This window comes from Hyla sarda, chromosome 5 (genome assembly GCF_029499605.1).
Source record: "Hyla sarda isolate aHylSar1 chromosome 5, aHylSar1.hap1, whole genome shotgun sequence".
NCBI classification, from domain to species: Eukaryota; Metazoa; Chordata; class Amphibia; order Anura; family Hylidae; genus Hyla; species Hyla sarda.
Genome location: NC_079193.1, coordinates 319,987,962 through 320,014,816, shown reverse-complemented (window position 1 = coordinate 320,014,816; position 26,855 = coordinate 319,987,962). Strand labels below are relative to the sequence as shown.

Below are 26,855 nucleotides of genomic sequence, written 5' to 3'. Positions count from 1 at the left end.
GGCCCTGGAGTAAAAAAAAGGTATTAAGAGAGAAAGACTCTAACATCTAGAATTGTCTTATGAGGGATCTTGCTATTTTACATATGAAAATAATGAACTGCCATGATGTTCAAGGTGTTTGTTCAGCTATATATTTGCAGGAATTAGCAGTGTAGGGCGATCAGCCATGAATAGGATTGTGGTAATAACCTTTTATACTTCTGACTCTCTCTTCTACATATACATGACATACACCATCTATGAATACAAATAAAGGCATCAGAAGTCCACTGATCAGAATCTTCCCGGTCACTACTTGCTATTGTGTCACTATAATGTTTGCAGTTTGGAAGTACCATGCAAAAGGTTTGAGTGTTATAAAGGTTTAAGTGCAGAACATTGATAAAAATAATGAATTTGTATTACACACCTGGTCGGAACTAATAAGTGTCGCCTCCTGGAAGATAATCCATGTGACACATTCTGAATAAGGACTTGTTGTTAGGGACCCTTGATACGTCCAATAGTTTCGGTCACTTGGCAGCAGGCTTGAAAGATCGCATTGTGTGAATGGACATTCTTTATTCTTGAAAATATATAACATGAGGTTGTTAAAATTATTATGTACTTGTAAAAGAAGAAATTCTTTCCCCTTCAGACCCTTTTAACTTTAAAGGACAACTGCAGCCAAAACAACTTATCCCCTATCCACAAGATAGGGGATAAGTGTTTGATCGCGTGGGGTCCGACCGCTGGGACCCCACGCAATCTTCCAAACGGAAGCGGCTAATACGCGTAGCATCCAAACTGTGAGAGCGGCTAATAAGCATAGCATCGACCTCAGTGAGGTTGACGGTATGCCCCCTCCCCATACAGCACTATGGGGGAGGCAGGGATGCACCTGCCTCCCCGCCTCTCCCATAGAACTACATGGAGGAGACATGTCCGCCGTTGCGTCATGCTGCAGCCTGCATGTCTCCTGCATGGGAGAGCCACGGCAGAGACGTGGCCCCGTGCAGGAAATCATGGGGGCCCACAGCGTTCGGCCCCCCTCCCCCCCAAAGCTGGCTGCCACCAGGAACTGCCGGTGCACCATGTCACTACAGGGTTTTTGCTCAAATCTACTTTCATCTTCTCCTCTAAAGCATTGGTGTAACTTTCCCTGGGCATGCCGTGGGATGTCTGTCATGATATCACAGGAGGCATTCGCTCGTAGGGAGATATCCTTTGTTGTTTCATCAATTAGGAAGATGTGCTTGCTTGATGTATATCACTTTAGCCACTGCTAAATCTAATGTCCTTTCATTATGTGTCTCACAGCAATGATTTTGTGACTAACTGTTCTCTGACAATAAGCATTTTATTTATGCATTGGCCCTGCTATTACATGTCATACCCCAGGATTGTGGATTTGCAGTAGCATGTCATACATGTGTATTATCCCATAAACTAATATTTAATAGTGAACCTATTTCTGTTCTATCATTATTGAGTAAACTGTGGTACAGTGCTCTCCAAAGGTTATCTTAATCCCCTGAGAATGTCCCCACGTCACATGTTTGCTTGATGAGTGGACAGAAACTCGTTGGGAGAGGGATACACTTAATTTTTTAAGTTGTGTTTGCTGTAAGGGATCTATATACGACTATGTGAATTGATATGTTGCTCTGCAACTGGAGCATTTAGCTAGTGACTTGTGAAGCCTAAGAGTATCGTGTTGCACAAATATGTTATAATCTAATCTCCTTCGTATTTTATACTCCTCTATTTTCTTGGGAAGTCACTCTTCCTATTGTTCGTGTAATTTTTCCCCTATGATTAAAAGTCACATCGGTCCTGTAACTTTAATATTTTAGTAATTTATTCTGTGAGGTTTAATAGCTGTGGTTGACGTGCAGCCATATTTAATCCATGTATTTCTGCAAAGCATCACCTGACAAATCTGCTTGAGATGAGACAACCCCATATTTGTTTCCTCCCCATAGATTTTTTTTCAGAGCCAAATATGAGGTATTGAAAACAATAAAACTATTCTAGATCGGACTCTGGTGATGATTTTTGTACCATTCGGAATTAATTGGATATTATTGGCACATACCTTTGTTTTAACATGGTCCAGATTATCTATTATATTTTGAATCACTGGATTTGTCTCTCCAATCTGTAATAACACAAAGAATGTAATGCATTTATTATGCTTCAGAAAAATGTGACAGATAAGACAACCTTACCTATGATCTATATAAAGAAGATTATGAATTATACTGCTTAAGTAAACCTGAGGACATTAGATAGCAGCTTCTACACTATCTGTAACACTAACATAAATAGGGAAATGTACAGCATGTCATGCAGGCTACTTGATCCAAACCTGTGGTCCCCAGCCATGGTTATATGGCACATCATAAGAATTCTGAGTTATAATTGGAAATTTTCCTACCCTGGGTGATGGAGAACATAGATTTTATTAAAGACAGGAGCCGAGCATTATGCTAAATTATTTCTTTACTTAATTGATAGCAGCAATCAAAGAGTTAATAAACTGTTACCAAGAAAAAAAAAAGCAGAACATTAAAGGGGTATTCCAGGAATTTTTTTTTTTAGGGGCTGTAAAGTTAGTGTAGTTCATAATATAGTGTCTGTACCTGTGTGATTTTCACTCCAATATTTATTTTTAATGGCATACAAAATGACTGTTGTCTCAGATTTTTCCCAGGTTGCAATGCAACCGAGACCTGACGTCACTAGTCAGCTGATGACAGGGAGCCTGTCTGCTTCAATGGGCGGAAGGGGTTGGTTGGTGGGAGAGAGATCAATCTGCAACTAATGCAACAGCTGTAGGCACCCTGATTGAAAACCACAGGTCTTTTGAATGGATGCAGCTCATTTATGTTTCAATGGGTGGGAGGGAGGAAAATGGAATTGTGGGATTTGTAGTCAAAAAGAAAAGTCAAACAGGAAATACCAGTTCACAAAAAGCTAGCCACAGTATTATGGTAATCTCACAACATAGCCATTTAGCCCCAAGACCAGCGCAGATCCTTCCTCAGTAATGGTACAGTCCAGGTGAATATAAGGACCCCTCAGGTGAAGCCCCTCCTCTTTCTTTGATGAAGTGGTAGATGAGAATAATAAAGAATGAACAGAAATGGAACCAATTGCAGGTCAACTTAAGGATGAGTGATCCAATATATAAGAAGGAACTGGAAACCCAGAGTTGTAACTTGTTTAGGCAGAAAGAAAACAAACAAAAATCGTAAATAGATAGGGTCAGGAACATGGGAGGGATAATTCTTGTCTCCTGTCTTTAATAAAATCTATATTTTCTGTCACCAAGGGTAGGAAAATCTCCAATTTTATAACAAGACAAGAGACTCACATTATGCTTGTTTAAAGCTTATACATTAATGAAAATATATATAATCATAAATCTAAAGTTAAAATAAATACATAGAAACGTATGGGTCTAAAACAAAAAGTTTTGAATGTGGATTCTGATTACCAATATGCAGCTTTCAGTATATCTGCCAAAGAGCCTCCTGCTTGTCTAACTTTAGGGAACTTTGCACTTCTAGTTGAATGGGCCCCAAAAATAGAAGTATTGATACTCACTAAAGACATGACTTGTCTAATCCACCTCACTAAAGTTGGAGAAGATACCGGTAAATGAGGTCTGCAAAAGGAGATAAGTCATTGAGAAGTCGAGCGATTCCAAAGAGTTACCTTTTTTAGTTCACAAGACTTCAAACAAAGAACAACATATAGATTTTCTTGATGAGTTAAAACTGGGTAAAAAAAGGTTGGTCTTAGTTTGTTTAATTATGGAAAAAATATTACTCCTGGAGGGAAAATTGTCTGTGAGAAATATCTAAAGCTCTAACATCAGAGACTCTTAAAATAAATGAGACATGATAACATTGTGAGTTTATAAGATAATAATTTTAATTGTATGGAATCATTACCGAGTACCGTGATATCCCAAGTAGATTGATATCTAGGAGGAGGGGATCTTCTGTATTTAATACCTTTCAATAACTTGCACATTAAAGGGTGTTTTCCTAATGGTAAAGCGTGCACTGGTGCATGGTAAAGAAAGATGGCTGAATGATATACATTAATAGTACGATAGCTTTACCCACATCAAAAGAATCCGAAAGGAAATTGATGACTTGAGTTATAGATGCATGTATGGGATCCAAATTTTCCAGGCTTATCCGTAAGCTGATCTGGTACCTGGTGCCCACATGTCTGAGAGGATCTCTCTAGCTGATTGTGAAAGATCGAAATCAGGTTCTGATGACCTGAGATGAACCAGGCTACTAGATACAATTGGTCTGATAAAATCAGAGGATGTGGATTCCCTGACAGATCTAATAGGATGGATTGATGAATTGGTATGAAACGAGGAAAATCTATAGACATTCCCAGAATCTGAAGGAACCAAGATTGAGTGGGCCAAAGAGGGGTTATCAGGACAATCGTCGATTTCTGTAATTTGATAATAGGAGAATTCTCGGAATTAATGCAAATGGTGGAAATGCATAAAGTCTAGATGAAGGGGACCCCAGAAAGAATTGAGTTGATTGCAAACAAGAGGATCTAGTCTCCAATCGCTGTTGTCAATTAGGAAACAAGAGTTCCAGTCCACTATGAAGTTTGACAAACCTGTGAGGTATTCTGCTTTCAAAATAATGTTTTGATATTTTTGATTTGGGTCCTCCCAGTCGATTGATGTATTGTACCACAGGAATGTTGTCCATCCGAAGTAGAATATAACAATGTGACTTGTCTTTGGCGAAATTCTTGAGGGAAAAAGAACCCTCCAAAAGTTCTAAACAGTTGATATAAAGAAGGGATTCTTCTCCAGATCATTTTCCTCCTGTGGAAAGGGAACTGCAGCGAGCACCCCAACCCGGACAACTGGCATTCGATTCTATGATCAGATCCCGAACTGAACTGAATTTGGCTTTGCCGTTCCAAGCCTAAATATGATGAAGCCACCATAGAAGTTCTTCTTTAGTGTCTAAAGTAAGGGCTATCTCATCTGAATAACCCAAGCCATTCTCAAATGTTGAGCCTTGAAGTGCCCTGTAGTGAAGAGGTGCTGGGAAGATTGTTTGAATGGAGGCAGAAAGTAATCCTACAATATGAGCAATGGCTCATAGGGACACTTATTGTTTGTTCAAAAGGGATCGTACTGAACTCAAAATTATTTTTAATTTCTTGGGGGAAGACTCAGTATGGCTGATTGAGTATTGACCAGGACTTCTCGAGATTGAATTAGAAATCTGAGATTGGTAAGTAAGGTTAGAGTCCAATGTATGTGAAGATGAATAAGATTTAAAGAATCGGCCATGATGAGAATATCGTCCAGATATATTATAAGACAAATTCCTCGAGCCCTCAAAGTAGCGATTACTGGTTTCAATAATTTAGTGAAGCACCAAGGGGCTGAGGATTGACCGAATGCCAGGCTTGTGAATTGCCATTTTGACCTTCCCATAAAAACTGGAGGTATGGTAGAGACACAGGGTGCATAGGCACCATGATATGGCATCTTTGGCCAGCCAGTCATTTTGTAATAATAGATCTCATAAAAGATGTATTCCCTCCATCTTGAAATGATGTTAAAGGACAAAATTGTTAGAAATTTTTAAGTTGATGACTGGTCTGTGACCTCTGTCTTTCTTTTTCACTGAGAATAAATTGCTCAGGAAACCTGGAGTATTGAAGGGTACTGGAATTATGGCATCTTTGGAACATAGTTCCTTAATTTTTTTTTAACTGAGGTTGTGATCTGATTTTGAAAATATCAATGGTTGAGGTACTTGAGTTTGAACAGTGGGACAAATAAACTCTATTTGATATCCTTGAACTGTGTTCAAAATCCAGGTGTCTTAAGTTATCATGGACCAGACATGGAAAAAATGTGCTATTCTCTCTCCTACGGGTATTTGAGAAGAATATGGAGGAACAATTACCTATAGGGGGTCTTGATCGTGGGAAGCTTCTATGGCCTCTAGTCCTCCATGGACGCCCTATGCTTGGAAAGAAGGGGGTTGGTTGATAAGAATCCTTTGGTAAAGAGAAGTTATCTAGTCTAGGTGGGGGAAGGCCTCTGTATGGTTGTCTGACGTATTTGTTTATCTCTTCAATGTCCCCAAACAGATAATTATCAGCAGATGGGGTAGAGTCTGAAGATGCCACAAGGATTAATTGCAGATCCAGTTTCATTAGAGTGGATGGCTTCTGCTCCATACATATAGAGGCATTGGCATTTCCAAACATGCATAAATCAACTTTTAAGAGTAGATAGATCAATAGGATCTAGGGCACTCCAATTTTAATTTGTTCCTGGCCGTTTTGTCAAGAGGTTTCTTAACCCACAGGCTAGCAAACTTTGAAACCTGTGCATGGGGAAACCATTCCCCCGACCGTGGGTGTTTAATCTCACCCGGGTCAAAGTATGGATTCCTCAAACTATCCAGAATGACAGGACCAGAGGAATATATCATCTCCTTTCTCAGAAATGTCTGCATATTGTGATTCGTCACCTGGGTCCGAAATATTAGCCTCATCAGAGAAGGAATGATCAGGTGAAGTAGGGAAGGAGGTAGGCTTTCTCTGGGAAGAGGCCTTAGCTGCCCGCTCATGGTATACTTCCCCTGGGGCTGAGGGTCTATGAGGTAACTTAGAGACCTCTTGAACTTAGCTTTAGTTAAAGCCTTTATAGAAACCTGATCCCCTGCTTTTGATGCCATACTCTTTTGTTTGGCAGCAGAAGGATCGGTAATGAGGTGACGTTGTTTTTGGGAAGCTTTACCCTGTTTAAATCCACCCGCCATATGAGAGGTGGAGTCTTCTGTGGATCAAAACAACTCAGACGGTGTGTTTTGGACCCATTTGAGGGGAACCCTGAAATGTGTTATGGTTCATTGCTGAAGCCACTGATTTAGCAATTACATTGTGTGTGGAAGACATAGCAGAACAAACTGCTGTCTGTACAGATTTATTGACTGACTGGTCCACCATAGGCTGTAATATATTTTCAACTATAATATAAAAATTATGAGTGTCAGACATGGGAATGTAAGCCCACCCACCACGCCCTTAAGAGCATAATGATAATAAAAAAACACCAGACACGAATTGGAACAAAATGGCCACGGTCTATTATTAAGTTATTAAAATACACTGCTTGTAAACATAATAAGAAAACCCTAAAACTTTAAGCAATAAATAAAACCAAACACCAGTGATGAATTAATGTCTACCCGGAGCTGATACAGCAGGCTGATGTGTGAAGAGAATGAACCCCCACCTCAGGCAGATGAGAATATATAAACAGTGGGTTCTCACAGAATTCAAACCACCAATCAGGTAAGACCGGTACTCGTGCAGGAACCAATTCTGCCCAGCAACAGCAATCCAGATGTTGCTTAGAATCTGCCTGGCAACAGGTTCATCTAAAAAAGAACTACATTCAAATTTAATACAAATCTTTATTAATAATAATTACACATAATATAATAGACAGGACCAGGGCGCAAGGGGGGTGGGCCCTACTCTGTATTCCGGGCCCTTGACATTTTAGTTGTTTCCTCGTTCTCCATGTATGAATAGAAACATATATATATATATATATATATATATATATATGAGAGAAAATAGAATTTTATAGTAATTGTAAAATATGTGTATATAATTCATAGTTTAGGAATAAATGTGAATTCATTTTAATAATAATTATTAATTCATTAGTCTTATTTATAATTTATTTATTAGAAAATTATTTATTGACTTCAGCTATTAATATATTTATTATTAAATTAATGATATTAGTAGCATGAATTGAAGAAAAGGAATCTGAACAAAATGAATTACTATTATATGTTGAATGTAGTTATCTGAAATAAACACTAGATGGCAGCAGTCTTTTAATGGAGATGAATGCTGACTGGAAGCTCTATCTACCGAAGCTATGAGGTAGCCAGCTGACAGGAGAATAGTGATGTGCCCGGAAAATGGATGCTTGTGTCTGAGGTGAATTGAGCGCATGTAGCTGATCACCAGCCCAAGCGCAGGAAGCATGGACACCACAGAGCTGTGCCTGAGGTAATAGTACAATTGGACAATGAATTGTAAAAAATGCAGTAACAGGGAAAATATATCTAGTATATATATATATATGAGAAAGAATAGGGATGAAAAGGATGAAAATTTATAGAAATTGACAAAGAATTAAATATATATACAGTGGTCCCTCAACATCGGGTCCCTCGCTCCCGATGGTGACCCCGGGCCTCCGCTGGGCTCTTCTGGTCATCTCCGGTTCTCCGCTGTCTTCTCCGGTCCTCTGCTGTCTTCCGCAAGGCCTTACTGGGCCTGCGTAGCAACGTCATTACGCCGCTGCGTACGCCATTCCTATTGGTTGACGTGCGCAGCAGCGTATTGACGTCATCGGATAGGGCCAAGAAGACACCGGAAGACCAGTGCTGGACCCAGAGGGCACCCCGGAGCATTGTGGAGGGGTAAGTAATACTTACCGCACCACACGGGGAACATTAAGCTGCTATCCGGCAGCAGCTTAACCTGTTCAGGACCCATGACGTATGCATACGCCATCACACCCTGGGTCTTAAGGACCCATGACGTATGCATACGTCATGTCTTTTCCTGGTCTCCGCCGCTCACCCGGCGGAGATCGGAAGCGGATCCCTGCTGAAATCCTTCAGCAGGGATCCAGGGCAAACGCCGAGGGGGGCCATGTATGCCCCCCATGTCGGCGATCGCCGCAAATCGCAAGGGAAATCGCCCTTGCGATCTGCGGCGATATCGGGCTGATCGGGTCTCTGGGACCCGACCGCCCGGTAATTTCGCATGATCCCGGCTGTCACAGACAGCCAGGACCATGCTAAAGCATAGGAGCGAGGTGGCAAGCCTGCCACCTCCTCCGATCCCCTGCGATCCGTCGGTTAGTTAACCGACCAATCGCAGGAGGGGGGGCGGTTACTTCCTCCCGTCCTGCCCGGCCCCTTGAAGTCCGGAGAGGACGGGAGGAAGACCGGAGGATGCGGCGGGGGACGGGGGAGTGCTGGGGACCGGCCCCGGTACTTACCTCGTCCCTGAAGACCCGGATCCCGGCGGGGAAGATGTCGGCGGCGGCGACAGGTGAGTAGATCTTCAGCCGCGGTCGGGCCCTTTACAGCAATGCACGTCGCCGTAAAGTGACATGCATTGCTGTATTGGGACCCTATATACTACAACTCCCAGCATGCCCAGACAGCCCTTGGCATCTGGGCATGCTGGGAGTTGCAGTTTTGCAACATCTGGAGGACTACAGTTTGGAGACCACTGTGCCCTTCCAGATGTTGCAAAACTACACATTCTCAGCGTGCCCTTACTGTCCAGGCATGCTGGGAGTTGTAGTTCTGTAACATCTGGCCCTTCAGATGTTGCAGAACTACAACTCCCAGCATGCCTGGACAGTTTTGGCATACTGGGAGTTGTAGTTTTGCAACATCTGGAAGGGCACAGATTGGGAACCACTGTATTAGTGGTCTGCAAACTGTAGTCCTCCAGATGTTGCAAACTACAACTCCAAGCATGCTGGGAGTTGTAGTTCGGCAACATCTGGCTCTAAAGATGTTGCCGAACTCCTACTCCCAGCATGCCTGAGAATGTTTGGGAGTTGTGGTTTTGCAACAACAGGAGGCACACTGGTTGGGAAACATTGTCTGTTTCCTAACTCAGTGTTTCCCAACCCGTGTGCCTCCAGCTGTTGCAAAACTATAACTACCAGCATGCACTGATAGACTGTGCATGCTGGGAGTTGTAGATTTGCAACAGCTGGAGGTCCCCCCCTGTGAATGTACAGGGTACATTCACATGGGCAGGGGGCTTACAGTGAGTATCAGGCTGCAAGTTTGCGATGCAGCAAATTTTGCACGGCAGCTCAAACTCGCAGCGGGAAAATCGCTGTAACCCCCCGCCCGTGTGACTGTACCCTAAAAACACTACACTACACTAACACAAAATAAAATAAAAAGTAAAAAACACTACATATACACATACCCCTACACAGCCCCCCTCCCCTCCCCAATAAAAATGAAAAACGTCTGGTACGCCAGCTGTTGCAAAACAACAACTCCCAGTATTGCTGGACAGCCGTTGACTGTCCAGGCATGCTGGGAGTTTTGCAACAGCTGGAGGCACCCTGTTTGGGAATCACTGGCGTAGAATACCCCTAAGTCCACCCCAATGCAAATCCCTAATTCAGGCCTCAAATGCACATGGCGCTCTCACTTCGGAGCCCTGTCGTATTTCAAGGCAACAGTTTAGGGTCACATACGGGGTATCGCCGTACTCGGGAGAAATTGCCTTACAAATTTTGGGGGGCTTTTTCTCCTTTCACCCCTTATGAAAAGGTGAAACTGGGGTCTACACCAGCATGTTAGTGTAAAAAAAAAAAATTTTTACACTAACATGCTGGTGTTGCCCTATACTTTTCATTTTGACAAGAGGTAAAAGGGAAAAAAGCCCCCCACAATTTGTAATGCAACTTCTCCCGACTACGGAGATACCCCATATGTGGGCGCAAAGTGCTCTGGGGGCGCACAACAAGGCTCAGAAGGGAGAGTGCACTATGTACATTTGAGGTGATTTGCACAGGGGTGGCTGATTGTTACAGCGGTTTTGACAAACGCAAAAAAAAAAAAAAAACACATGTGACCCCATTTCGGAAACTACACCCCTCACGGAATGTAATGAGAGGTGCAGTGAGAATTTACACCCCACTGGTGTCTGACAGATCTTTGGAACAGTGGGCTGCGCAAATTAAAAATTTTGTACAGCCCACTGTTCCAAAGATCTGACAGACACCAGTGGGGGGTAAATGCTCATTGTACCCCTTGTTACGTTCCTCAAGGGGTCTAGTTTCCAAAATGGTATGCCATGTGGGGGTTATTTTGCTGTCCTGGCACCATTTAGGCTTCCTAAATGCGACATGCCCCCGAGCAAAATTTGCTCTCAAAAAGCCAAATATGACTCCTTCTCTTCTGAGCATTGAAGTTCGCCCATAGTGCACTTCATGTCGACTTATGGGGTACCTCCATACTCAGAAGAGATGGGGTTACAAATTTTGGGGGCTATTTTCTGCTATTAACCCTTGCAAAAATGTGAAATTTGGGGGGAAGCACACATTTTATTGAAATTTTTTTAATTTTTTTTTACATATGCAAAAGTCGTGAAAGACCTGTGGGGTATTAAGGCTCACTTTATTCCTTGTTACGTTCCTCAAGGGGTCTAGTTTCCAAAATGGTATGCCATGTGGGTATTTTTTGCTGTTCTGGCACCATAGGGGCTTCCTATATGGGACATGCCCCCCAAAAACCATTTCAGAAAAACGTACGCTCCAAAATCCCCTTGTCACTCCTTCCCTTCTGAGCCCTCTACTGCGCCCGCTGAACACTTTACATAGACATATGAGGTATGTGCTTACTCGAGAGAAATTGGGCTACAAATAGAAGTATACATTTTCTCCTTTTACCCCTTGTAAAAATTCAAAAATTGGGTCTACAAGAACATGCGAGTGTAAAAAATGGAAATTGTGAATTTTCTCCTTCACTTTGCTGCTATTCCTGTGAAACACCTAAAGGGTTAAAATGCTGACTGAATGTCATTTTGAATATTTTGGGGGTTCAGTTTTTATAATGGGGTCATTTGTGGGGTATTTCTAAGATGAAGACCCTTCAAATCCACTTCAAACCTGAACTGGTCCCTGAAAAATTGTGATTTTGGAAATTTTGTGAAAAATTGGAAAATTGCTGCTGAACTTTGAAGCCCTCTGGTGTCTTCCAAAAGTAAAAACTCGTCAATTTTATGATGCAAACATAAAGTAGACATATTGTATATGTGAATAAAATAAAATAATATTTGGAATATCCATTTTTATTACAAGCAGAGAGCTTCAAAGTTAGAAAAATGCTAAATTTTCAAATTTTTCATCAAATTTTGGGATTTTTCACCAAGAAAGGATGCAAGTTACCAAAAATTTTTACCACTAAGTTAAAGTAGAATATGTCACGAAAAAACAATCTCGGAATCAGAATGATAACTTAAAGCATTCCAGAGTTATTAATGTTTAAAGTGACAGTGGTCAGATGTGCAAAAAATGGCCGGGTCCTAAGGTGTAAAATGGCTGGGTCCTTAAGGGGTTAAGCAAGTGCCGGATAGCACTTAATGCGATGGCCCCAACATAAAAAAGGCCATCGTATGTCGATTTGATCATATGTCGGGGCCATCGTAGGTCGGGGGGTCACTATATATATATATATATATATATATATATATATATATATATATATACTGAGAAAATGAATTAAAACAAGAATATATATATATAATGAAAATTATATATATATATATATATATATATATATATATATATATATATATATAGAGAGAGAGAGAGAGAGAGAGAAAGAGAGAGAGAGAGAGAGAGAGCAAAAATACTGTACTTATCTTAACCATTAGCAGCAAAGAAAGAGGAGGGGCTTCACCTGAGGGGTCCTTATATTCACCTGGATTGTACCATTACTGATTAAATACTGGAATTAATGTACTGCTTCAACTTTTTTTTTTCTTGGTAACTGTTTATTCAGTAAAGAAAGAATTTAGCATCATTTGAGTCTCCTGTCTTGTTATAAAATCATATACACTGGCAACTGAAATTATGGCAATCATATTCATTGTACAGAGCTAATCTGAATGGTATAATACCAGAGTCATATGATAGGGAACAGATCACCTTACCTGATCACTTAGATACACAGAAATACACTTTAGATATTAAAGGGGTACTCCACTGGAAAACTTTAGTTTTTTAAATCAACTGGTGACAGAAAGTTAAACAGATTTGTAAATTAGTTCTATATAAAAACCTTAATCCTTCCAGTACTTATCAGCTGCTGTATGCTCCACAGGAAGTTCTTTTCTTTTTGAATTTCCTTTCTGCCTGACCACAGTGCTCTCTGCTGACACCTCTGTCCATTTTAGAAACTGTCCAGAGTAGGAGAAAATCCCCATAGCAAACCTATCTTGCTCTGAACAGTTCCTGACATGGACAGAAGTGTCAGCAGAGAGCACTGTGGTCAGACAGAAAGGATATTAAAAAAGAAAAGAACTTCCACTGTAGTATACAGCAGCTGATAAGTACTGGAAGGATTAAGATTTTTAAATAGAAGTAATTTACAAATCTGTTCAACTTTCTGGCACCAGTTCATTAAAAAAGAAATGTTTTCCAGTGGAGTACCCTTTTAAAGGAGTACCCCTGTCTGATTGCAGGGGCTTCGGCCACTGGGACCCCCTGAGATCTCCGATCTGGCACTCCACTAATCCGCTGCAAAGAGCGAACTTCACTCTGTGCCCAATTACGAGTGACAACAGCAGTCATGCCCCCTCCCATAGACATTAATGGCGGGGGCATAAATGTTCAGGATGCCGGGGTGTCAGGCCAGAGATCACAGGGGTTCACGCGGCCAGACACCCCCCCCCCCCCCCATTTTTGAAAAGGGGATAAGATGCTTAGGGGAAGATTACCCCTTAAACCTCTATTAAGCTTTAGATATTAACCCCTTTACCACCTGATAGTCTTGTAACATAGTCACATAGTACGGTTGAAAAAAGACTCATGTCCATCAAGTTCAACCACTGCTGCCATACATATACGGTGCAGCAGTGAGGCATGTTTATTAGGCAAGCTCAGTAGCTGAATGCGCTGCATACCTGTATGGTGTGGCAAATGACTGACATCACTGATCAGGAAAAAAGTGTTATTAACTCAATTAACGAAATATGAATATTACTTTTTGCCAAATGATATTAAAAATATTTAAAAAAATAGACTATGTATTTTTTCATAAGGTTGCAACAACAAATCTGTCACCAAGGTAGTTTTAAGTAAAATTGCAGACCACGTTGTACTATCTGACTACACCATCACTGCATATGCACTTACATTTAACACCTTGAGGACATGCAACGTAGATGTAAGTTGCAGTGCCCTGGTAATTAGTGCATAGCGAAGCGAGCGCTCGACTCAAAGACTGCGGGTCATAACTGCTGTCAGCAATCAGGAAGTGGCCACTAATGGTAGATATCAGCGACATGTTTCATCCACACAGTTGTCGCTTGTCTGGTCACCAAGGGGGAGAGTTATGTGTGTAGAGGAAAAGGAAAAGTTGACCAGCTCACAGCTGTCAATCAAGGAAGTGTGTCCATGACACATGGACACAGCAGGACAAGTATGTGTCCAAGCAGGCAGGGGGGGCAGTTGTTTGATTGGCTTTTTTAGTATGACATACTGAAAATTTTTTAATGAATGCAATTACAAAACCTATTGGTTTTGCATGCTTTACAACATATCTAAAGTTTTGTATCTGACAGTGCCCATTTAAGCCTGGTATAATAAAGTTTACTGGGAGTCCATAGGAAACTGCAAGCGCTTTGGACCTAGCAGCTGCTCCCCCACTGCTCGCTGATTGTGCGGGTCACACACATCCTCTGGGCCCAGCTCTGGGAGCAGTGTATTGTAGGGGTAGCATAGTCATTGTAATAAGCATAATTTTAGACAGCGGAAGGAGGGAGACTTGCAATAAACTGTAAGAAATCACAGATGTGGCAGACAGATGGATCAGTCTCCCTCCACTATCAGTATGATCCATCTGCCTGTTTATTACATATGATCCACAGTTTACAGCGATTCTCCCTCCCTGCACTGTCAGTATGATCCATCTGCCCTATCCACGCTGCTTGATGTTTACTGCGAGTCTCCCTCCCTCCGCTGTCTAAAACTACGCTCATTGGGAGAGATTTATTTAAACTTGTCCAGAGGAAAAGTTGCTGAGTTGCAACCAATCAGATCACTTCTTTAATTTTTCAGAAGTCTTTTCAAAAATAAAAGAAATAATCTGATAGGTTGCTATGGGCAACTCTTGACAGGTTTTTATAAATCTCCCCCATTATGCTGCCTGGTGTAATAAAGTTTACTGCAAGTAAATAGTTTACTATGAACCTTGCAGCCGCTCCCCCCAATGCTCCTTGATTGACTGGGCCGCACACACCTCACGCGCTGATCTGCTGCAAAAATTTGGCCAAAATTTTAAAAATGCGTTAGCATTTTGGGTGAATATCCTTGCGTAAACTGCAATAAACATTGAAAAATTTACGTTGTGTGAACCCAGCCTTAAAAGACACAAACCATTTTGGTCTTAAGGATACAACCAATTTTCATTTTTGTATTTTTGTTTTTTTCCTCCTTACGCCCCCGCCCCCTCGTGACGTCACGCCCGCCCCCTCTACCAAAGTCTATGGTAGACTTTCGTTGAGGGGGCGGGCGAGACTTCACGAGGGGGCGGGCGACACGTCACGAAGGGGCCGGGCATGACGTCACGCCCAGCAGCTGCGAACACGGAAGCCCGCACACAGCGTTCGGAGTAATGAACTTCCGGACGCTGTGAGCGGAGCTCCGAACTGCAGGGCAGCGCACAACCCCTTTAAGAGCTATGCTTTTTATTTTTCTATCTAAAGACCCATATTAGGGCTTGTTTATTGAGCGACTAATTATACTTTGATACCTTTCATTTTACTATAAAAAGGTCAACAAAAATAAAAAAAATTATTATTTGTGGGGGGGTTTACACAGTGCAGTTTATGGTAAAAAATTACATGTTTTCTTTATTCTGTGGGTCAATACAATTAACACAATACCCAATTTATATGCAGTATCTCACATAAGTGAGTCCACTCACATAAGTGAGTCCATCTTTTCATGTGACAACACCGAAGAAATTACCCTCTGCTACAATGTAAAGTAGTGAGTGAACGGCCTGCATAACAGTGTTTAATGTTTTGTCCCCTCAAAATAACTCAATACACAGCCATCAATGTCTAAAATATGGCAACAAAAGTAAGTACACCCCTAAGAGGAAATGTCCATATTGGGCCCAATTAGCCATTTTCCCTCCTCAATGTCATGTGAATTGTTACAATACAGAAATTTAGGTGCACTACTGTGGTAGATGTATACAATGACATTGGCTAATCCCTCAACACTGATGTTAAAATTGAGACATTCGCCAGTATATCCTTATATGAAGGACACACCAGAGCCCACACACCAACGCCAAGGTTTCTCAAATGGCGTGGGACCTAACGCTAACCTACCTGTGCGTAATAAGCAAAAACCAGGAGCCAGTGGGCAATTACAGCAGCATAGGCCAACATGCAGCCTGCTCCCAGTTGCCTCTAGTGTGACTGAGCACACATACAATGGGAGGAGGGAGAGAGGCGACATGCCCCACCCAAGTTGGCTGATATAGGTGCATGGCCTCACAGGTGCTACCTTAATGCTGCCTGGAAAACGTTCAAGGCGCATTACATATGGAGTTTACACACCTTCAAGTATAAATTTTAAACAACAACAAAAAACGTGGTCTCAAATGGCTGGAGGTGCTCAACCCCAAATGCAGTTGTGCATTTATACTGGGGGAGCAGATCCTGCCCTTGTAGTCCATTGCTAGGGGGGATCCCCAGCATAAAAATGCATACAACGGAGGATGCCTGCAGTGGACTACAAGTGCCACCATAGAATCCTACACCAGATAAACGGTGTGGATGTGTAACAATTAGAATAATACAATACAGAAATTTAGGTGCACTACTGTGGTAGATGTATACAATGACATTGGCTATCCCTCAACACTGATGTTAAAATTGAGACATTCGCCAGTATATCCTTATATGAAGGACACACCAGAGCCCGCACACCAACGCCAAGGTTTCTCAAATGGCACGGGACCTAACGCTAACTTACCTGTGCGTGATAAGCAAAAACCAGGGGCCAGTGGGCAATTACAGCAGCATTAGGCCGACATGCAGCCTGCTCCCAGTTGTGACTGAGCACACATACAATGGGAGGAGGGAGAGACAGGCTACAAGCCCCACCTAAGTTGGCTGATATAGGTGCATGGCATCACAGGTGCAACCTTAATGCTGCCTGGAAAATGTTCAAGGCGCATTACATATGGAGTTTACACACCTCCATGTGAATTGTTAGTGTTACAAGGTCTCAGGTATGAATGGGGAGCAGGCGTCCTAAATTTGGTGTTATTGCTCTCATACTTTCAAATACTGGTCACTGGAAGTTCAACATGACCCCTCATGGCAAAGAACCCTCTCAGGTTCGAAATAAATAATTGTTGCTCTACATAAAGATGGCTCAGGCTATTAGAAGATTTCCAAGACCCCAAAGCTGCAGCAACGTGGGCAAGACTATGCAGCGATATTACAGGACAGGTTCCACTCAGAACAAGCCTTGCCATGGTCAATGAAAGAAGCTGAGTGCACATCCTCAGCCTCATATCTAGAGTTTGTTTTTGGGAAATAGACGTATGAGTGTTGCCAGCATTGCTGCAGAGGTAAGGCTTGGTTCACAAAGTTGAAAATGTGCGGAATGTCCGCCTGGAAAACACGAGCGGACATTCCACACATTTGAACAATCCAGCAGGTGATAGGACTGCTCAGAAATGGCCCATCTCATAGACGCCAATGTATATCCAAGCGGAATCCAGTGAAAGAATAGACAAGTCTATTCTTTCTGTAGGCGCTGGAATTGGGATTACCACAGCAAAAAATCCATCATGTGCACTGTCCAGCAAAATCCCATTGAAGTCAATATGTTGAACACTGCATTAAAATGGTCTGTATGGGTCCCAAAAGGAAACCTCTTCTTAATATAACACAGAAAAAAAGGGGGGACTCAACCTACCAATAATATTACTGCAAAAAGTGCACACCCAAAAGAAAATAATCAATAAATCTTTATTAAATAAACAGGCACATATAACTATCTGAGACAACAAGGACATTTAAAACAATAAAAAATGCTCATGAATGAGCAAAGCACAACATGGGGAGAGGACATGAACCCCCTAACCCCAAACCCTGTCCTGCAGTATAATGATGGTGATGAAGCTGCTACTCCAAAAAAAAAGTACAGTGCAAACAATACAAGAAAACAATGATATAATGCCCAAGTGCATAAGAAATAATAAACAGAGGTAAATAATAATAGCAAACCACAGACTGAGGAGCAGCTGGATGGAAAGTGCAGGACAGGACAACCAGGACCCCATGCGTTCCGTCACTCCATGGTGACTTCCTCAGGAGTATGTCCTTGTTGTCTCAGATAGTTATTTGTGCCTTTTTATTTAATACATTTTTATTGATTATTTTCTTTTGGGTGTGCACTTTTTGCAGCGATTCTTTTCTTCTTTTGTGTCTTCAAAATAAAAAGCACAAGAAACCCTGCAAACAATTTGCTGCAGACATAGGACATTACTGGAATTACTGGGGACTACTGGAACCATGTCATGTGGTCCAATGAAAACAAGATATACTTTGGTTCAGATTGTGTCAAGCATATGTTGTGGAAACCAGGTGAGGAGTACAGACAAGTGCGTCTTACCTGCAGTCAAGCATGGTGGTGGGAGTATCATGGTCTGAGCCTGCATAAGTACTGCTAACACTGGGAACTACATTTCATGTATGCCAACATGTACTGTGACATACTGAAGCAGAGCATAATCCCCTTCCTTTGAAGACTGGGCCGCAGGCAGGATTCCAACATGATAACCTCCAAGATAACCAATGTCTTGCTACAGAAGCTGAGGGTAAAAGTGATGGACTGGCCAAGCATCCAAACCTAAACCCTATTGAGCATCCTCAAATGAAAGGTGGGGGAGCGCAAGGTCTCCACCAACTCTGTGAAGTCATCATGGAAGTGTGGAAGAGGACTCCAGGGACAACCTGTGAAGCTCTGGTAAACTCCATGCCCAAAAAGGCTTAAGGTAGTGCTGGAATATAATGATAACCACACAAAATATTGACACTCTGGGCCCAATTTGGACATATTTATTTAGGGGTGTACTCACTTTTGTTGCCAAGGTTTAGACATTAATGGCTGTGGGTAGAGTTATGGGACACAATATTAAACACTGTTATACACTCACTACTTTTACATTGTAGCAGAGCGTCATTTCTTCAGTGTAGTCACATAAAAACATATAATAAATGATGGGATGTTAGTTGGAAATTTACAGAATACCTTCAGTAGCACACCTATTACAGCCACACCATCTGAATGTTTCACCGCTTCATCAAAGGATGGATACTTCTGTGCATTCCAATGCACTATATGCAACTTCAAAATAAAGACATATTTTATACATTATAAAGACATATATTATACATAATTCTTTATTTTGAGACTCCCAAAACAACCATATTATTCTTACACATATTCTTAAACAAACAATACAAAATAAAGGTCTTAATATGATTAAAGGCTTACTCCAGAGAAAAAAATATTTTGAATCAACTGGTGCCAGAAAGTTATACAGATTTGTAACTTACTTTTAATTAAAAAAAATAAATACATAAATAAAAATAAAAAGATGCTGATAGCCCTAGGAGAAGTCATGTAGTCTTTCAGACACAGTGCTTTCTGCTGCCACCACTGTCCGTGTCATAAACTGTCCAGAGCAGTAGAGGTTTGCTCTACGGACTTGCTCATGTTCTGGACAGTTCCTGACATGGACAGAGGGGGCAGCAGAAAGCAAACACCATGTCTGACTGGAAAGACTACACAACTTGTCAACAAAAGTTAGTGTCTATAGTGTCAGTAGTGCTAGGAAGTAACTTTTGCAATATAATAATTTAATAACGCTGTTATTTTAAAAAATATGCAGGTTTATTGTTTCTACTACTAAATACTCCGCCCAATTCTAACTAACCACATAATTATCTCTGGTATTAATAAACAGTACTAAAGGTATAATCTGTAGTATTCTAAGAATCAGGAACCCTTACACTAAGATTCCTTGTGGGAATTATTAATATCAAATTGAGTAGCAGAGAATGATCCTATAGACTAAACTGTATGCATCATGTGAATGCATTGATCTGGATAAGACACTTCCCATTTATCTGCAGTAGAAGGAGGAGTGGCCCATATACTAACTTTACATCTTAACATGAACATAACCTCAAACATTCCACTCTCCATGGCAGTGTTTGTCCCACACACACTCTCTATAACCTAGTAGAGTTAAATTTTATTAATTTGATTCAAGATGGAAGCTTGACACTATATTGTACCTCTCATATCAGAAGCTCTGATTTTATCCATACAAATAGCACAACAATACACCATTTTACTCAGGATCACCCACACTAACCGTCTGTATATTCAGGTTAGTGGGGATGATCCATCTGCCAGTTTCCCTATAAAAAAAAAAGTCAATATAATAACAACTGATGACTTTTGTCCTCTCATGAACTACAACCTCATCATCTTACCTCAGCAGGATATTCTTGTCCATCTATTACATGCTCAGAGCCATCTTTGTCTGAAGACCCCCAGTGAAAATGAAACTGACGTAAGCGATAAAACCCAGCCAGTGGTCCATCACTTATAACTACAACACAAAGGGATGATAGTCAAACTCGTAAAATTACATTTTTTTTGTTATTAGATTAGAGAATACTATGAATGGCATAATCCACAACTTATGTGATAATATTTATATAATGTAAGCAGCGTATTGAAAAAAAGCAACCCTTCACAAAAATTATACAATCACCACAGTCATCTAGCTCTTTTGCTTCATAGTGAATATAAAATCAGAGATATGGCAAAAAGCAATGTTTGTTTTAACCTTTTAAGAACCCATAAAGTGCATAGAGGATGGGCCCACTCCATACTGTATATGTGAATTACTGGCTGATCTTGCCAGCTGACAGCCACAGTCACCAATTGGCATTGGATCTAACTCTGATGTAGGTCATTTAACCCCTTCACGACCCCTCAACTTTTTTATTTTTCCGATGACAAAGTTGTATTAGGGCTTTTTTTGTGTACTTTTCATTGGCACACTTTATTTTATCATATAAAGTATTACGAAACCAGAAAAAAATAATATGTAGGGCAAAATGAAAAAGTACTGAATTGTGCAAATTAGAAGAGCAATATAGCTGACAAACCAATGTTTTGGAAACAGGAGTCAATGTTTGTAACAGAACTGTAAGAAATTGGCTCAATAATATGGGATTAGCAATAGAAAAGACAAACTAAACCAGCTCTAACAATAAAAAATAAAAAGTAGACAACAGTGTTATGGTGTCAGCACAAAAAGAACCAGGGGCTGAGCACTGGCACAATGAGAATGAGCAGTAATGCCGGCATTTCATAACTCCTTTCATTCAGCTCATAATGTCAGAGGCACACAGACACAATGGGAAAAAGTATATAATGTAATTTTGGGATACAGATATGCAGCAACCAGCAGCCTACATTTTATTCCAATATAATAATTGGTACTAAACTGATTGTTTACCGAGCAAGGAGGACAGCTGTCATCTATCCCCTGCTCTGTCATGACATTACCCATCCTGCTGAGTGCTACGACACATTGCATCTGTACTAAAGTGACTGGGGCCATGTTTGAAAAAAATATGTATTACCCCCTAGGCAAAACAAGCAGAAGTAAATAATAACTATTTAGTCAAATCTTTATTTTTACTGTTCTTCGAAAATATTGGACCCAGCTTGACCTATATATATTTTTTTTATTGAAGTCCATGCCTGAAAAAAACCCCATGATGATGCAACAAAGTTCTAATGGAATTTTCTCATTAATAATTACGTAATTTTCTTCCTCTTCCTGATGTGGTAAAACATACCTCATGAATTACAATTATTTGCTTACATAGATCTATGCCTAATGTAGGAAGAATGTTTAGCTATTAACCACTGTTGTCTATTATATCTAGTTTTTGTATGTTCTACAAAGTAATAAAAAGATGGTTGAACCTCATCTAAGTGTGGTGATTCCATAATTTTTACCAGGGGACGTAATATAGGGACATAACTAAATCAAGTCATGCATATTCACAGAACTCCGTATTACACAAATGATAAGATATTGATGAATAATATTATTACTTGAGGTTAGCTCTGTGCAGAAGCTGCCATGGCTGGTAAGGCCCTACTCAATCTAATAAATTAGTCATTAAACTTGTAGGTGGTTGAGGTTTCCCCTTTTAAAAATAGCTGAAGATGTATTATGTAAACAGAAAACATTTTTATTCTCACAACAGTGGCACAATATGCTTGATGGTTCCAGTTTACATTGAAGGCACAGTCAGCTTTGCTATGCTTAAGAGACATCTTATCCCCTATTCAAAGGCTAGGGGATAAGATGTCTCATCACAAGGGTCCCGCCACTGGGGACCCCCACAATCTTATATTCGCCACCCACCTGTTTGAGCTGCATGCCGCGGTGCCACGCCAAGCCCCCTCCCATAGACTTGCATAGCGGGGGTGGGGGGTGACATCACATGGGGGCAGAGTCCTGACATCACAATACTCCGGCGCCGTGGCCGCGGCGTGCAGCTCAAACAGGTGGGTGGCAAATACAAGATTGCGGGGGACCCCCGCGGTGAGACATCTTATCCCCTATCCTTTGGATAGGGGATAAGATATCTCAGGGCCGGAGTACACCTTTAAAGGCAGCTCATCACTCCTAATGGTGTGTTCTAAAACAGAACTTTTCCAGTTGTTTTTAATTACTAAACTCTTACTTTGAGCAGGTCAATGTTACAGGGGTATTCCAGGATTTTTTTTTTATTTGACTGTGCTGCAGGGGCTGTAAAGTTAGTGCAGTTGATAATATAGTGTCTGTACAAGTCCCTGATGGTTGGTCTCACATTCTTATGTGATCTTTGCTCTGGTGTTCATTTTTAACAGCATACAAAATGACTCCTGTCTCAGGTATTTCCCAGGATGCAGTGCAGCCGAGACACTACCTCACTAGTCAGGTAATGACAGGATGCCTGTTCTGCTTCAATGGGTGGAGTGACCACAGGGAACTTGCAACAGCTGGGGGCACTCTGGTTACAAAGTACTGGTCTTTTGCATGGAATTTAGCTCGTTTGTGGTTCAATTGGTGGGGTGACTGATGTGTGGGAGGGAGAAAAGTGGAATTATGGGATTTTTAGTAAAAGGGAAAACTCCAACAGAAAAAAGCCAATTGACAAAAAGCTAGCCACAGCTTTATGGTAATCTCACAGCATAGCCATTTAAAGGGGTTCTCCGGTGCTTAAACATCTTATCCAAAGGATAGGGGATAAGATGCCTGATCGCTATCACGCCCCCTCCCATAGGCTTGCATTGCGGGGCAGAGCGTGCCGTCACACGCCGGCGCAGGCGTGACATCACACGCCACCCGCCCTGTAGTCGCCCGTAATCAGACCCGGAGTGAACACGCTCCAGGGACTGATTACAAACGGGGTGCCGCGTGCATGATCCCGGGGGTCCCCAGCGGCGGGACTCCCGCGATCAGGCATCTTATCCCCTATCCTTTGGATAGGGGATAAGATGTTTAAGCACCGGAGAACCCCTTTAACCCAAAGACAAGTGCAGCTCTACCTAAGCATGTCCATTACTGTCTGGCAGGAAAGTACTAAAATAACCTTATAGTGGATAACCCCTTTAACTTCACAAAGACCTCAGGTCAGTGTGGCCTCCAAATAGACCTCGGCAATTTAATACAGTTAAATAACAATCCACAATATCACATGCACAACACAACTACTTGTCTTGTTAAAAGTAGGAGGGTCCATCTCCTAATTTAGGCCTTATCCTTGTTTTAATCAATGTAAATGTGGTGAGGGGTGTAGGGTGAATAGGGTGTAGCTGTGCAGTGATGAAAGGGTGTTGCATTAACCCTTAACTGTTGTGACACCAGGGTGCGGGTTCCTCTCTGTATATTTATCCTATTGCCACCAGTCCCAGGAACGATAGGGAGGAATAAAGGATTGTCCACAACCGGAATTTTAGTAAACTGAAGATAACTTTACTGCAGATTTTATGCAGGATAAACGTAGTAACAGTCTTTACAGAGGGCCGGACTTTAGGCTCCTCACAGGTTTGGTTGGGATCTTATAGGGAATAAGCTTGAAGGATTTGCTTTACGCTATTCCACTGGATTTAGGGGAATTGTTTAGGTCCAGCAGTCACATAGGATTAACGGAATTTGGATTGAGGAGACTCACGGTTTAGTAAGGTTCTGGATTGGTAAGCTTCAGGCCTAATTTGTCTTGTAGGTAAGCACAGAGCTCCACTCGCTGTCATATCCCAAGGGAAAGAGACGGAGAAGAGAACGAGGATTGGATAACAGCACCCTTATATCTAAAGGGGCAGGCTTCAAGCTTATTGGTCCTCCAGACCTGTCAGTCCTAATACAAAGCATTGTGGTACATCAAGTGACATGAGCACCTGACCTGGAAGGTCCTTAACCTTAGCAGAACAACATAATTATTAATCATGCTAACTCAGGTCCTGGAAGTAACATTTACACTATACAATATATATAAAATTTATACATAAGATTAAAGAAGGAAGAGGCGACTAGGGGTTATCCCACTAAAAGCATCCTATCAGTATGGAGGAACTCTGACTTTGGGGACTTATTACACAAGGTACAGTACACGTACAGTACCGGGACACCACATAAATAAAGGACTATCCAGACCACAGGGCAGTCAGCCATCAACCATGAGCTGGTTACTAGTCCTTCCTAGAGATAGAAAGGCCTGGAAAAAAATGGAACAATTGAGATTTTTTTTCTCTTTCTATATTTTTCCAAAGCAGCTTTGCAGGGAAGGCTTCAGTTTAGTTTGGTTGTGGTTGGACTCCAACCTTGTTGGTATTAAAGTAGTTAATTGTTTCTGAACCTTCAGATCGGCCTTTATTAACATTTCTCTATCTCATTCAGGGATACAAATTTTTTTTATTGTCCCAGAATGTTGCAATAAAAAAATTAAAAAACGAAAAACTGGACCTACCTCCCGCCACTCCCCCGGGGGCCTCCGGTATCCCACTCCAGGCCTCTGCTGCGGTCTTCTTCACCACACTGCAGCTACGCTAATTGCTGGCCACAGTGATGTCCCGCCTCAACCAGTGATAGACTGAGTAGCAGTGTGACGTATTGCGCCCCGATACCAGGAAGAAGAACAGGGCTAGGGCTCAATACATCACACTGCCGCTCATCCTATCACTGGCCGAGGTGGGACATCGCTGCAGCCGGCAATCAGCTGAGCCACAGTTTGACGATTTGATCACAAGAAGCAGGAGGAAGACTGCAGCAGAGTCCGGGGGGTGAGATGCCGGAGGCACTGTGGGAACAACGGGAGGTCCAGTTTTTTTTTTGTTTTTTTTATATCAGTATTTTGGGCAGGTAAAAAAAATAATAAGTTGCACCCAGGAGTATTTCTTTAACCCCTTCATGACCCAGCCCATTTTCACCTTCAGGACCTGGGCATTTTTTGAAAATCTGACCACTGTCAATTTAAACATTCATAACTCTGGAATGCTTTTACTTATCATTCAGATTCCAAGATTGTTTTTTCGTGACATATTCTACTTTATGTTATTGGTAAAATTTCACTGATATTTGCATCCTTTCTTGGTAAAAAAATCTAAAAATTTCATGGAAATTTTGAAAATTTAGCATTTTTCTAACTTTGAAAGTCTCTGCTTGAAAGGAAAATGGATATTCCAAATAAATTACATATTGATTCACATAAACAATATGTCTACTTTGTGTTTGCATAAAAAAATTGACAAGTTTTTACTTTTGGAAGACACCAGAGGGCTTCAAAGTTCCGCAGCAATTTTCCAATTTTTCTCAAGATTTTCAAAATCGTAATTTTTCAGGGCCCAGTTCAGGTTGGAAGTGGATTTTAAGGGTCTTCATATTAGAAATACCCCATAAATGACCCCATTATAAAAACTGCACCCCCCAAAGTATTCAAAATGACATTCAGTAAGTGTTTTAACCCTTTAGGTGTTTCACAGGAATAGCAGCAAAGTGAAGGAGAAAATTCTAAATCTTCATTTTTTACACTCGCATGTTCTTGTAGACCCAATTTATGAATTTTTACAAGGGGTAAAAGGAGAGAAATTTTCCTAAAATTTGTAACCCAATTTCTCTCGAGTAAGGAAATACCTCATATGCGTATGTAAAGTGTTCGGCGGGCGCAGTAGAGGGCTCAGAAGGGAAGGAGCGACAATGGGATTTTGGAGAGTGAGTTTTTCTGAAAGGGTTTTTGGGGGGCATGTCCCATTTAGAAAGCCCCTATGGTGCCAGAACAGTGGACCCCCCCACATGTGACCCCCTTTTGGAAACTATACCCCTCATGGAATTTAATAAGGGGTGCAGTGAGCATTTACACCCCACTGGCGTTTGACAGATATTTGAAACAGTGGACTGTGCAAATGAAAAATTAAATTGCAACATAACCCCACATAAAGCCATCTCTGGACCCGTCCTGTGCAGCTAACTATCGACCCGTCCCAAATCTCCCCTTTATCTCCAAACTCCTGGAACGCTTGGTCTACTTCCGCCTTATCCGCTATCTCTCCGGGAACTCTCTCCTTGACCCCTTACAGTCTGGTTTCCGCTCCCTTCACTCCACAGAAACGGCCCTAACCAAAGTCACTAACGATCTTCTGACGGCTAAATCAAATGGCAATTTCTCTTTACTGATTCTCTTGGACCTGTCTGCGGCTTTTGACACTGTGGATCACTAACTCCTCCTCAGTAGTCTTCGCTCCATCGGTCTCAAGGACTCTGCTCTCGCCTACTCTTTTCACTCTAGACATCCCCCATTGGAAAAACAATCAGTAGATTTGGTTTCCAGTACCACCTCTATGCTGATGACACCCAACTCTATACCTCTTCCTCCAACATCAC

The 26,855-nt window shown here is 41.5% G+C and overlaps 1 protein-coding gene across 2 annotated transcripts in view; it reads right to left on the bottom strand.

The window, feature by feature from the left end:
* LOC130274207 (carbonic anhydrase 13-like) overlaps positions 1-26,855 on the bottom strand; it is a 47,982-nt gene that overhangs the window by 2,210 nt on the left and 18,917 nt on the right. For both annotated transcript variants that reach the window (XM_056522259.1, XM_056522258.1), the window contains exons 3-6: positions 20,398-20,516; positions 19,145-19,240; positions 2,078-2,140; positions 410-565 (exon numbers count right to left, since the gene is read on the bottom strand). In XM_056522259.1, coding sequence (XP_056378234.1) covers positions 410-565; positions 2,078-2,140; positions 19,145-19,240; positions 20,398-20,516 — 434 coding nt within the window. The remainder of the gene's footprint in view (positions 1-409; positions 566-2,077; positions 2,141-19,144; positions 19,241-20,397; positions 20,517-26,855) is intronic.